Source organism: Phoca vitulina, unplaced genomic scaffold (assembly GCF_004348235.1).
Source record: "Phoca vitulina isolate PV1807 unplaced genomic scaffold, GSC_HSeal_1.0 scaffold70, whole genome shotgun sequence".
NCBI classification, from domain to species: Eukaryota; Metazoa; Chordata; class Mammalia; order Carnivora; family Phocidae; genus Phoca; species Phoca vitulina.
Window position 1 is genome coordinate 1,555,019 of NW_022589773.1, and position 14,137 is coordinate 1,569,155.

Below are 14,137 nucleotides of genomic sequence, written 5' to 3' on the forward strand. Positions count from 1 at the left end.
CAAAGGTATACTCAGATTTTTGACTACATGGGGATTGGTGCCCCTAACACCTGCATTATTCAAGGGTTAATTGTATAAACATTTATTCACAGTTTAAAGCTCTAGGTCTTCTAAAAACATACCTGTTTTGTGTTTTGATGACAAGGTGAACAGTAAGTCCATCATGAATTCCATGCTGACTCAAAGTATCTTGATCTTTTAAAATTTTTCCAGCAAATATCAACACAAGTTGGTCAGTATGTGATTTGAAACGTTTAGAAATTTCTTCCTTGAACTAAATAACATAAAAATAAAATAATTATTACAGGTGTTTGCATAACACCATCTAGTCTAGTTTCTACTAGTACTTCAAAAAGGCCCCTACTACAGATATTACAATTCAAACAATATAAATAAACATCTTTTCTGTGTCAGTATCTTAATCATAGTGGGAAATGAGTATAACATTTCACCCATCTCCAACACTAAGGTTGTATTATAAGTACGCATGTCCTATATATTCAACTTTCTGTGAAGGCCTGAAAACTCATTTCTTCCCAATATCCTTGTTCTTTTTGTATCAATGGTGCTAGCAATAGTTCAAGCCATACATAGCTGCTACCACGTTTACAATAACCTATGCCTCAGCTTTCCATCTCCAGTCCTGCTCCATTCTAGTTGAATACATATACAGCCAACCTCGTATTCTTGGCCTGTTATACTTACTTTCTTCCCCACATTTTTCATTCAACGTTCATTAACAAGAAGACTACACACACACACACACACACACACGGTATTATCCACATGCAGAGATACAAACCAAAAATCTTTCCTTGAAGGACAGCAACGAAAGAGTTAGTCAAGTAAACCACAAAGTACGGAGGAAGCACAAGGGCAATTAAAGAAAGCTTTCCAATGAAAACTAAAGAAAGATTAGGAACTAGCCAAGAAAACCTGAAGAAAGGCTTTCCAGGGACAAGAATAACATGCAAAAACAGAGAAAAGATCTTCATACTATTAAAAAAACCTTATTTATTCCATGTTAGATCAGTGTTTTCTCCTATCTTTATCACAAGCACCTGTATGCTTAGGCCTATTCCACCCTCCAAATCAGAAAATCTCAGAGTAGGCCAAGGAATCTATGTTAACAGACTACCTCAGAGGATCAGTCCAAATTCAGAAAAGTATCACATCTTAAACCACTCCACCCTAATGCCCTACAGAAATGGGTCTCAATAGATGAAGGCACTATTACCAAGGGAATGTTTTGGAAATAGAAAGGGGTACGTTTGGTTGTCATAATAAGTAGGAAGACACATTAAATAATATCTGAGATTTTATAAAATCTTGCAGAAGGCAGGGAAGGGGAATTGTAGACAGATATAAATAAAACAAGACAGACTATATGTCAATCATTGTTGAAAATGAGAAGTGCATGAAAGTTCATCACACTCTACCTTTGCGTATGAATGAAATTTTCCATAATCAAGTTACAACACTCAGTGTAAGCAACTGTTTGTTGTTTTTTAATCATAAAGATAATGCAAAATATGGGACGCCTGGGTGGCTCTGTCGTTAAGCGTCTGCCTTCAGCTTGGGTCATGATCCCAGGGTCCTGGGATCGAGCCCCGCATCGGGCTCCCTGCTCGGCAGGAAGCCTGCTTCTCCCTCTCCCGCTCCCCCTGCTTGTGTTCCCTCTCTCGCTGTGTCTCTTTCTGTCAAATAAATAAATAAAATCTTAAAAAAAAAAAAAAAAAAGATAATGCAAAATAATGCTACAGTAAATATTTTGGAGCTTTTCCATCTGAGCTCTCCTTCCTTTATCTAAAAATATGTCCTTTTTATCTAAGGTAACAATTTCCAAATAACTACAAAATCTTTGTAAAACACCATTTGATAATATCCTATAGAGAGAGGCCAATCAATAATTTAACCATTCTATTACTGACATGTCATTTCTCCCTTTGGTAGCTACTAGTAAGAGTAACAATGTAATGAGTAGCAGAATACATGGTTCTCTATTTTTCTATTTTCTTTTTTTTTTTTCAAGATTTTATTTATTTGAAAAAGAAAGTGAGCGAGCACAATCAGGAGAGAGGCAGAGGGAGAAGCAGACTCCCTGCTGAGCAGGGAGCCCAACTCGGGACTCGATCCCACAACCCTGAGATCATGACCTGAACCAAAGGCAGACGCTTAACCGACTGAGCCACCCAGGAGCCCCAGAACACATGGCTTTCTAAGGACTGAATGAGATGTATGTAAAATGTAAACATCAAACACACTGATAGTGGTCAATTAATTGGAGCTAATGCAATGCCAGCTCTTTTAATCCTCAATAACTCTGAGGTAGATGGGTTTTAATCCTATTTCAGATACAGAAACAAAGATAGGTTCAATATGTCCCTCTCCATGACATGCTAATAAACTCCCCGGTTAGGATTCAAACCTAAGTCTAACATCAAGGACCAATCCACCCAGATAAACTATAATCTGTTTCATATGTAAAATGAGATTAATTTAAATCTAAATGTGTTTTCCTAACCTTAAAGAAAACATTTTCAGAATCTTTAATATCCCTCATGTCATTCCGAAATAAATGATTTAATTGTCTAACCTATAATTATATTGCATTTTAGCATATTTTAAGATCTGAAGGTAAAATGCCAAAGAAACACATCTACTCTTATATCCTGTTAAATCCCCACTAAAATAGTAAAGGATTTTTTAATGCTTTATGGAAGTATAACTCACATATAATTTGCCCATTTAAGGTGTACAGTTCAATGGTTTTCAGTATATTCACAGATATGTGCAATCACAAGTCAATTTTAGAAAATTTTATCTTCTCTAAAAGAAACCAACACGCTTTAGCTATTACCTCCCTATTCGCCCATCACTGCAACCCTTAAGAAACCACTAATCTATCTTCTTTCTCTACAGATTTCCCTATGCTTGACATTTCACATAAATGCAATTATATAATATGTGGTCTTTGTAACTGGCTTCTTTTATTTAGCATAATGTTTTCAAGGTTCACCCATGTTGTAGCATGTATCAGTACTTCCTTACTTTTTATGGCCAAAAACTATTCCATTACATGGATATACAACATTTTGTTTAGCCATTCATCAACTGATGGACATCTGCATTGTTTCCACCTTTGGGCTCTTATAAATAATGTTGCTATAAACATTCATATACAAGTTTTGGTGTGGACATAGGTTTTCATTTCTCTTTGGTATATATCTAGATGTAGAATTACTGGGTCATATGTATCTCTTCATTTAACCACTTGAGGAATCACCAAAATGTTATTCTAAGCAGCTGTACCATTGTACATTCGCACCAGCAGTACATAAGGGTTCCAATCTCTCCATATCCTCACCAATATTTATTATCCAACTTTTTAATTATAGCCGTCCTAGTGGTTTTGATTTGCATTCCCTTGATAGTTAATGACATTGAATATCTGTTCATGTGCTTATTTGTATATCTTCTTTGGAGAACTACTTATTCAGATTCTTCACCTTTTTTTATATTGGTTTGTCTTTTTATTATTGAGTTACAAAAATTCTTTTTTTTAAGTTTCATTTATTTAAGTAATCTCTACACCCAATGTGGGGCTCGACTCAAAACGCCAAGATCAAGAGTTGTGTGCTCTTCTGACTAAGCCAGCCAGGCACCCCTCAAAAATTCTTTATATATTCCAGATACAAATCTCTTTCAGGGATAGGATTAGCAAAAAGAGATGACAGAACAAACTGAGACCTTTTAATCTCAACTGGAACAAAATTTTAAAGCTGGACATCACATGGACACCTGATCAATTAATTTAGCAGACCCAAGAGAACCGAATCCTAAACTGGCAATGCAGAAAGCTAATCGCTAATTAAATCCCCAGAATCTGCAAAATACCCAGAAGACGCAATACTGTAAGGCTGAGGGCAGGGGGTCATGAGCTGAGAGATGCTTAAGGTCTAAAACAAAGAGGACTACTTGAAAGTCTCAGAAGCAGACATATCCTCACTTCACACTAAGCAAACAGTTGCCCCTCCTCAAACCTGACAAAAGATTAGAGGATTTTTTTCTTCTCTTGAAAGGGAACAGAGAGGGGCGCCTGGGTGGCTCAGTCGTTAGGCATCTGCCTTTGGCTCAGGTCATGATCCCAGGGTCCTGGGATCGAGCCCCACATCGGGATCCCTGCTCGTCAGGAAGCCTGCTTCTCCCTCTCCCACTCCGCCTTCTTGTGTTCCCTCTCTCGCTGTGTCTCTCTCTGTCAAATACATAAATTAAAAAATCTTAAAAAAAAAAAAAGAAAGAAAGGAAACAGAGAGTCTCTGGACTAAACACCCAAGGCACAATGAAAGCAAGAGTGTAATACCAAAATGAAGAAAATTAAGAAAACACAGACATACTAGATGCTGAGCCTTTACCCCTTCACCCCACATCTATCAAACAGAACACTGGCAGGGGGCCTTCACCATCGGGCAGGAAGGCTATAATATTATAGTGTCTCCAAGGAGAATCTAACCATCCTAAAAGAAAAATACTTAAAGATATGGATGTAAGAGTTTTTCCCAGGCACCCTAGAACAGTGATACCCAACGGGGATGGGTGCCTCCCTCTATCCACCCCAGGAAGCATCTGGCAAAGTCTGAAGACATTTCTGCTTGTCACAACCACTGTCATCTGGTGGGTAGAGACCAGACATGCTGCTATACCTCCTACAATGCACAGGAATAGTCCCATCAACAAAGAACTATCCAATTCAAAGTGTCAATAATGACAAGGTTGTGAAACTGCCCTAGAGCTGTACTTCTCAAAATACTGTCCCCAGATGAGCAGCACTCACCATTACTAGGTTAACTTGGTAGAAATGCAAATTCTCAGTCCCCACCCCAGACGAACCAAATCAGAAACCCCAGGGATGGGGCCTAGTAATCTATGGTTTAACAAGCCTCCCAGGTAATTCTGATGCACACTAAAATTTAAGGACCACTACCTGCTCTAAGTATAACAACAAATATTCCCCCAAAATGAAGATGATAAAGGAACATATTAAAGGTCATCAAAAGAATACAACCACACACACACACACACACACACACACACACACACACAGTCCTGAACAAACAAGTTGCTAAGGAGGAAAAAAGCAGAGAAGAACCTGTAGATGAAACTGAAACTTTTTTTTTTTTTTAAGTAGCTCCATGCCCAGCATGGAGCCCAAGGCAGGGCTTCAACTCATGACCCTGAAATCAAGACCTGAGCTGAGATCAAGAGTCAGATGCTTAACCAACTGAGCCACCCAGGCGCCCTGAAAACGAAACTTTTTAAGTACACATGGAGCTGTCACCAAGACAGACCATAAACTGGAGAACAGAAAAACCTTAGAAATTTAAAATAACTGAAATCATATAAATATATTCCCTGACAATTTGGAATTATACTAAAAATCAGTAACAGAAGATATCAGGAAAATTTCCAAGTTAAACAATTACTCCTAAATAATTCATGGGTCAAAAGGAAGTCTTGAGTATAAATTAGAAAGAAAGTATTTCCAACTAAATGAAAATGAAGCTACAATATGTCAAAATTTGTGAGATTCGGCTAAAGCAATGCCTAGGGAAATTTATAGTATTGAAGGCTTATATTTAAGAAGAAAGATCACAATCTGTTTTAACCTTTAGAAACTCAAGGAGCAAATGAAACCCAAACAAGGAATTAGTATTAAAAAAAGCAGAAATCAACAAAATAAAAACAGAACAAGAGAAAAATCTTTTCAAGTATCAGTAAAATTGATAAACCTCTAGCTAGACTGAACAAGAAAAAACAGCAAGACATGTATTAACAATATCAGGAACAAGGGAGGGGAAAGACTACAGACTTCATGAACAGTAAAAGGATAAGGGATACTCCACACATATATATGTGACAACTTTGATGAAATGAGTCAGTTTCTTGAGTCTAGCTATCAGAACTCATTCAATCTCTTTTGAAAATACAAGTGGGAACAATTCTCATTTCATGAGGACAATACTACCCTGATAACCAAAGCAAGAAAACAAAGTAGAAGAAAACTACAGACCAATATCCCTCAGGAACATAGATGTAGAAATCCTCCATAAAAATACCAGCAAATCAAATCCAGCACTATACAGAGATACAAGAGGTTAAGCCAACATTTGAAAATAAATATAATTTATATCAACACAGAAAGGAAGAAAAACCATACAATCTTATGAGTCAATAGTAAAAAAGCATGTGACAACCTTCATTCATGATGAAAGTCTCAGCAAATTAGGAATAAAAGGGAACTACTTAGACCTGATAAAGTGCATCAAGGAAATATGTGCAGTTAACATCATACTTAATGGTGAATGCCTTCCCACTAATATCAGGAACAAAGCAAAGATATTACCCCCAATACACCACCACCACCCCACTCTACTCAACATGGTACTCAAAATCCCAGTCAATGTGACAAGGCAGGAAAAGAAATAAAGGCATAGATACTGGAAAAGAAAAAAAAGAAACAAGAAACTTATTGGTCACTTGCAATGCCTTATCTACATTCCACTTCAAAAATTAATGTTTTTAAGCAAATGAGAAACAAGCCAGACTGAGTGAAAATATTTGCAAAAGACATATGTGATAAAGGACTATTATCCAAAATACACAAAGGACTGGGGCACCTGGGTGGCTCAGTTGGTTAAGCAACTGCCTTCGGCTCAGGTCAGATCTCCGGGTCCTGGGATAGAGGCCCCATGTCAGTCTCCCTGCTCAGAGGGGAGTCTGCTTCTCCCTCGCCTCTGCCCCTTCCCTCTGCTCATGCTCTCTCTCTTGCTCTCAAATAAATAATATCTTTAAATATATATATATATACGAGGGGCGCCTGGGTGGCTCAGTCGTTAGGCGTCTGCCTTCGGCTCAGGTCATGATCTCAGGGTCCTGGGATCGAGCCCTGCATCGGGCTCCCCGCTCCACAGGAAGCCTGCTTCTCCCTCTCCCAGTCCCCCTGCTTGTGTTCCCTCTCTCGCTGTGTCTCTGTCAAATAAATAAATAAAATCTTTAAAATATATATATATGTATATATATATATGTGTGTGTGTGTATATATATATATACACACATACACACACACATACGAAGAACTAAAACCCAGTAATAACAACCAATTAAACAACCTGATTTTAAAAATGTGGTGATGGGTATTAAAGAGGGCACGTTCTGCATGGAGCACTGGGTGTTATACGCGAACAATGAATCATGGAACACTGCATGAAAAACTAATGATGTAATATATGGTGATTAATATAACATAATAATAAAAGTAAAATTTAAAAAAAAACGGGCAAAATAACAGACACCTCACCAAAAATTATATACAAAATGCAAACAAGCACATGAAAAGATTCTCCACATCCTGTATCATTAGGGAACTGAAAAATAAAACTAGGAGAACACACTACACTCTTAGATAGAATGTCCAAATCCAAAAAACAACACTAGATGCCAGAAAGGATGTAGAACAGGAACTCTCATTCATTGCTGATGAGGTACCATTTGATATACTTTGGAAGACAGTATGGCAGTTTTTTATAAAGCTCTTACCATTTGATCCAGCAATCACACTCCTTGGTATTTACCCAAAGAAGTTAAAAACTTATGTCCACACAAAAGGAGAAAATCAGGAGCTAAGTAGTATTAACAAGTGATAAAAGTTGCAAACTTATGTCCACACAAAAACCTGCACACAGATGTTTATAGCAGTTTTATTCATTACTGTCAAGACTCAGAAGCAACCAAGATATTCTTTAGATGAATAAACAAACTGTGGAACATCCAGACAATGGAATATTACTCATATATATATATATATATATATAAAACTGTGTGTGTGTGTACACATATATAAATAAAACCATGAAAACACAACAAGGAACCTTAAATACATATTACTAAGTCAGAGAAGCCAATCTGAAGAGTCCACATATTTTATAATTACAACTATATGACCTATATGACATTCTGGAAAAGGCAAAACTATGAGGATCAGTGGTTGCTAGGGATTAGGAAAGGCTGATGAATAGGCAGATACATATCATTAAACAAAAGTCAAAACCCAAAGAATGTAAAAACATCAAGAGTGTGTCTTAAACAATGGGGGGGCGGGTACTTGGGTGGCTCAGTCGGTTGGGCATCTGACTTCGTCTCAGGTCATGATCCCAGGGTCAGCAGAGTCTGCTTGTCCCTCTCCCTCTGCCCCTCCCCCCACTCGTGCTCTCTCTCTCAAAATTTTTAAAAAATCTTTAAAAAAGTGAAAAAGAGTGAATCTTAAATCATGGACTTTAGGTGATGATGTCCATCAATTACAACAAATGTACTACTATGGGGTGGTATGTTGATGGTATGGGAGGTGGGAGGATGTGGAGCAGGGGGTATGGAAACTCTACTCATCACTCAATTTGCTGTGAATCTAAAACTGCTCTAAAAAAATACAAGTCTTTTTTGAAAACAAAAAGATAAAATAAATTCATACTATCATTATGCTAAAAAATCATTTTGAGATAACAGGGAAATTTTGAACTGATGAAATTAAGGAATTATTCACTGCAAAGGCAGGATAATGTATTGCTTTTTAAAAAGGTCCTTATTTTTTTAGAGATACATGCTGAAGTACTAAGGGATGAAATGATATAATGCATGAGAGATGTATCAAAATGATGAGGAAGAAAGGGCAGGGCACCTGGGTGGCTCAGTTGGTTAGGCGTCTGCCTTCAGTTCAGGTCATGATCCCAGGGGTCCTGGGACCAAGCCCCACATGGAGCCTGCTTTTCCCTTTCCCTCTGCTCCTCCCCCTGCTTGTGCTCCCTCTCCCCTCCCCGCCCCCACTCTTAAATAAATAAATAAATAAATAAATAAATAAAATCTTTTAAAAAAAATGATGAGGAAGAGGGAGGCACCTTAAGGGAAAGTATACCTGAAACAAGACTGGCTTTAAGATTAGCTATCAAAACTGGGTACAGGATTCCTGACAGTTTAACTTGTCATATCTACTCCCTGTATAACTGAAATCACCCATAATAAAAAAAATTACAAAAAAAAATTTAAAGGCGTAAAATTTTACATACAGTAAAAAATCCCTCAAAATGAAAACATTTTCAGACATACAAAAACAGATTTTGTTACCTGGCATATACAGACTATAGGAAATGTTAATGTGTTCCTCAGAAGAAAATGACCCTAAATTAAGGAATAAAAAATGGAAAGGATATATACATGGGTAAATCAAAATGAAAACTGATTGTAAAAATAGCATTAAAAATAATGCCTTGTGATATATGAAAGAAAGTCTAGTCCAGAGGCAGGTACATGGGAATTCAACTGTTCTAAGGTCCTTGAACTAACTGGGAAGAAGTACAAGTACTTATTTAGACATTTTATAAATTAAGATGCACATGGTAATCTCTAGAATAACTACTAAAAGAATAGTAAAAACAGCATACATCTACCAACCTAATAAAAGGGATAACTGAAATAATACAAAATAATCTACAACAGAAAAGGCAGTACAGAATAAACAGGAAAAATTTTAAAAATCAAATAGTATAATGGTAAATGTAAACCAAATTTAGCAGCAATTACATAACAGACTGTATGTTAAAAAGACAAAGACTACCAGACTGGATTTAAAAACTCAACTTCATGCTGCTTAAAAATGATATTCCTAAACTGTAAAGAAAAAGAAAGGTTGAAAATAAAAAGAATGGGTGTGACCAAACAAAGTGAGCAAGGCTATTCTAGTCAACAAAACAGACTTTAGTACAAAAGCAACTAGGACATTTCAACGTTCTAAAGTGTTAAATTCACAAGACAAAACTTTAAAATTATACATACATAATAAAACAGCTTCAAAATACATAAAACAAAAACTAAACATAACCACAAAGAAAAACAGACAAATCCAAAAGTACAGTAAGATTTTAGCACATTTACCTCAGTACCTGAAACAGGCCAAAAAAAAAAAAGAAAAAGAAAAAAATACACACACACACACACACACACACACAGGACTTGAACATAATTAACAAATGTCCTAACCGGAATGTATAGAAAACTGCACCCAACAACTGCAGAATAAACATTCCTTTTATTTTTTTTTTTTTAAAGATTTTATTTATTTATTTGAGACAGAGAGAATGAGAGAGAGAGAGAGAGCACATGAGAGGGGGGAGGGTCAGAGGGAGAAGCAAACTCCCTGCCGAGCAGGGAGCCCGATAAACATTCCTTTTAAAGTACATTTATAAAATTAGACCATATGCTGTGCCATAAAGCAGGGCAACATATTTCAAGTGAAAATCCTACCAAGCATGTACTATGACCACATGCAAATTAAACAGTACCAAAAAGAGAAATCAATAAAATTCTATACAACTGGAAATGATATCCTAAGCGGAACACAAAAAGATGCAACCATTTTTGAAAAAGGCACAATAGGGGCGCCTGGTGGCACAGTTGGTTAAGCATCTACCTTCCGTCAGGTCATGATCTTGGGGTCCTGGGAACACGCCCCACATAGGGCTCCCTGCTCAGCGGGGAGTCTGCTTGTCCCTTTCCCTATGCCCCTCCCCCCTAGTGCTCGCAGGCATGCTCCCACGTGCTCACTCAAATAAAATCTTTAAACAAAAAAGGCACAATAAATTGAACTATCATTAACAGAGGTAAGCAACAGAGAGAAAACACCTAAAATACCAACAACCAAGAGAGCCTGAATCCAGATTTTACACAGGACATGTACAAATATCAAAACAAAACCCAATTAAAAAATGGTCAAGAGACTAAAATAAGAACTTCACAAAATTAAGTTAAATGGCTAACACAAACGAAAAGCTGCTTTTCCTAATTATTTATCAAACAGGTAACTTCAAACTAAAAACACTGATACACTCACAGAATGGTTCAACTTAAAAGACTAGTACAGAGTGTTCTAGAAGATGTGGAGCAACCAGAATCCTCATACATTACAGATAGAAGTATAGGTTGGTACATTCTGGAAAAATATTTTTTTAAAGATTTTATTTATTTTGAGAGAGAGAATATGAGAGAGAGAGAGCATGAGAGGGGTGAAGGCCAGAGGGAGAAGCAGACTCCCTGCTGAGCAGGAAGCCCGATGCAGGACTCGTCCTGGGACTCCAGGATCATGACCTGAGCCAAAGGCAGTCGCTTAACCAACTGAGCCACCCAGGCGCCCCTGGAAAAATATTTTGAGGCAGAAGCTGAATTGATCCTTACTCTACTGACCCAACAATTCCACTTACGGGATTTTATCTAACAAATTTACGTATCCATAGGTACACCAAAAGACATGTTCAAGGAAGTTCAAACCAGTATTCTTTGTTATTAGCCAAAAACTTTAAACCCAAGTGTTCTTTAACTGTAGAAGAAACTGTGGTATATTTACTTAATACGGTATTACACACGATGATAACAAATGAACTATAGCTACATGTCATCATGGATCCCTCAATGCAGAGCAAAAGCCAATCACAAATGAAGATAAACTGTGATTTCATTTATATAAAGTTCAAGAAAAGAGGGGCAAAATCCATAGTGTTAGAGTGAAAATAGTGGTTACCTATGGGAGGAGGAGGTGATGACAAGGGTGGAACTCTTGGTTCTCAGAGGCACCTAAAGCAATTCAAGTATGAACTCACAGACAAGTTGGAAAGCATTATGTTAGAGACGGTGATAGAGTTCAGCTATAGCTCTAGTACTATACAGAGGAAAACTGTTATCATCTGACAGCCAATTGTAACTCAGTTCTTATTAAAAATAAATTTTAAATTTCAAGCCAATCTCAAAATATTTAGATATTAGAACCACTCCCCAACAGAAGACTAATGTAATCCTGTAGAAGATTAACGTGATTATTCTGGGTAATTATCCAAAGTCTGGAACAAACTAGCAAAAAACAAAGGATTAACTACTCAATTCAGCTGCCCGCTACTCCATAAACCTCACTTTTAATCGTACCATATCAAACAGATATGATACGCTTTTCCAAATATGCTGTATTTTAGAAAACTATGATCCAAATATGATCAATGTAAACAATGTTATGATTTTTTTAATTAACATATAATGTATTGTTTGTTTCAGGGGTACAGGTCTGTGATTCATCAGTCTTACACAATACACAGTGCTCACCACAACACATACCCTCCCCAATGTCCATCACCCAGCCAACCCATCCTTCCCAAACCCCTCCACTCCAGCAAACTTCAGTTTGTTTCCTGAGATTAAGAGTCTATTATTGTTTTGTCTCCCTCTCTGGATACCTCGTTTCATTTTTTCCTCTCTTCTCCTATGATCCTCTGCCTTGTTTCTCAAATTCCACGTATCAGTGAGATCATATGATAACTGTCTTTCTCTGATTGACTTATTTCGCTTAGCATAATACCCTCTAGTTCCAACCACGTCACTGCAAATGGCAAGATTTCATTTTTTGACAGCTGGATAATATTCCACTGTGTATATATACCACATCCTCTTGATCCATTCACCTGTCGATCGACATCTGGGCTCTTTTCATAGTTTGGCTATTGTGGAGGTGCAGGTGCCCCTTTGGATTACTAGATTTGTATCTCTGGGGTAAATACCCAGTAGTGCAATTGCTGGGTTGTAAGGTAACTCTATTTTCAACTTTTTGAGGAACCTCCATGCTGTTTTCCAGAGTGGCTGCACCAGCTTGCATTCCCACCAACAGAGTAGGAGGGTTCCCCTTTCTCTGCATCCTCAACATCTGTCATTTCCTGACTTGTTAATTTTAGCCATTCTGACTGGTGTGAGGGGGTATCTCATTGAGCTTTTGATTTGGATATCCCTGATGCCAAGTGATGTTGAGCACTTTTTCATGTGTCTGTTGGCCATTTAGATATCTTCTTTGCAGAAATGTCTGTCCATGTCTTCTGCCCATTTCTTGATTGGATTCTTTGTTCTTTGGGTGTTGAGTTTGGTAAGTTCTTTATAGATTTTGGATACTAACCCTTTATCCGATATGTCATTTGCAAGTATCTTCTCCCATTCTGTCAGTTGTCTTTCGGTTTTGTTGACTGTTTCCTTTGCTGTGCAAAAGCTTTTTATCTTGAAGTCACAACAGTTCATTTTTGCCCTTGCTTCCCTTGCCTTTGGCGATGTGTCTAGAAGAAGTTGCTGCAGCTGAGGTCAAAGAGGTTGCTACCTGTGTTCTCCTTTAGGATTCTGATGGATTCCTGTCTCCCATTTAGGTCTTTCAACCATTTTGAGTCTATTTTTGTGTGTGGTGTACGGAAATGGTCCGGTTTCATTCTTCTGCATGTGGCTGTCCAATTTTCGCAGCACCATTTGTTGAAGGGACTGTCTTTTTTCCATTGGACATTCTTTCCTGCTTTGTCAAAGATTAGTTGACCATCGAGTTGAGGGTCCATTTCTGGGCTCGCTATTCTGTTCCATTGATCTAGGTGTCTGTTTTTGTGCCAGTACCATACTGTCTTGGTGGTGACACCTTTGTAATAGAGCTTGAAGTCCAGAATTGTGATGCCACCAGCTTTGCTTTTCTTTTTCAATGTTCCTCTGCCTATTCGGGGTCTTTTCTGGTTCCATACAAATTTTAGGATTATTTGTTCCATTTCTTTGAAAAAAGTTGATGGTATTTTGATAGGGATTGCATTAAATGTGTAGATTGCTCTAGGTAGCATAGATTTTTTTTTAAAGATTTTATTTGACAGAGAGTGAGAGAGCACGCAGGCACAGGCAGAGGGAGTGACAGGCAGAGGAAGAGGGAGTAGCAGGCTCCCCGCAGAGCAGGGGGAGCCCAATACGGGACTCGATCCCAGGACCCCGGGATCATGACCTGAGCAGAAGGCAGTCGCTTAACCAACTGAGCCATCCAGGCGCCCCCAGACATTTTAACAGTATTTGTTCTTCTAATCCATGACCATGGAATGTTTTTCCATTTCTTTGTGTCTTCCTCAATTTCTTTCATGAGTGTTCTATAGTTTTCTGAGTACAGATCCTTTGCCTCTTTGGTTAGATTTATTCCTAGGTATCTCATGGTTTTGGGTGCAATTGTACATGGGATCGACTCCTTAATTTCTTTCTTCTGTCTCGTTGC

General features: G+C 37.7%; 1 protein-coding gene across 2 annotated transcripts in view; it reads right to left on the reverse strand.

Annotated features, from left to right (window-relative positions):
• Positions 1-14,137, reverse strand: part of UBQLN1 (ubiquilin 1) — a 52,223-nt gene that overhangs the window by 22,490 nt on the left and 15,596 nt on the right. For both annotated transcript variants that reach the window (XM_032392847.1, XM_032392848.1), the window contains exon 2: positions 123-274. In XM_032392847.1, the coding sequence (XP_032248738.1) occupies positions 123-274 (152 nt within the window). The remainder of the gene's footprint in view (positions 1-122; positions 275-14,137) is intronic.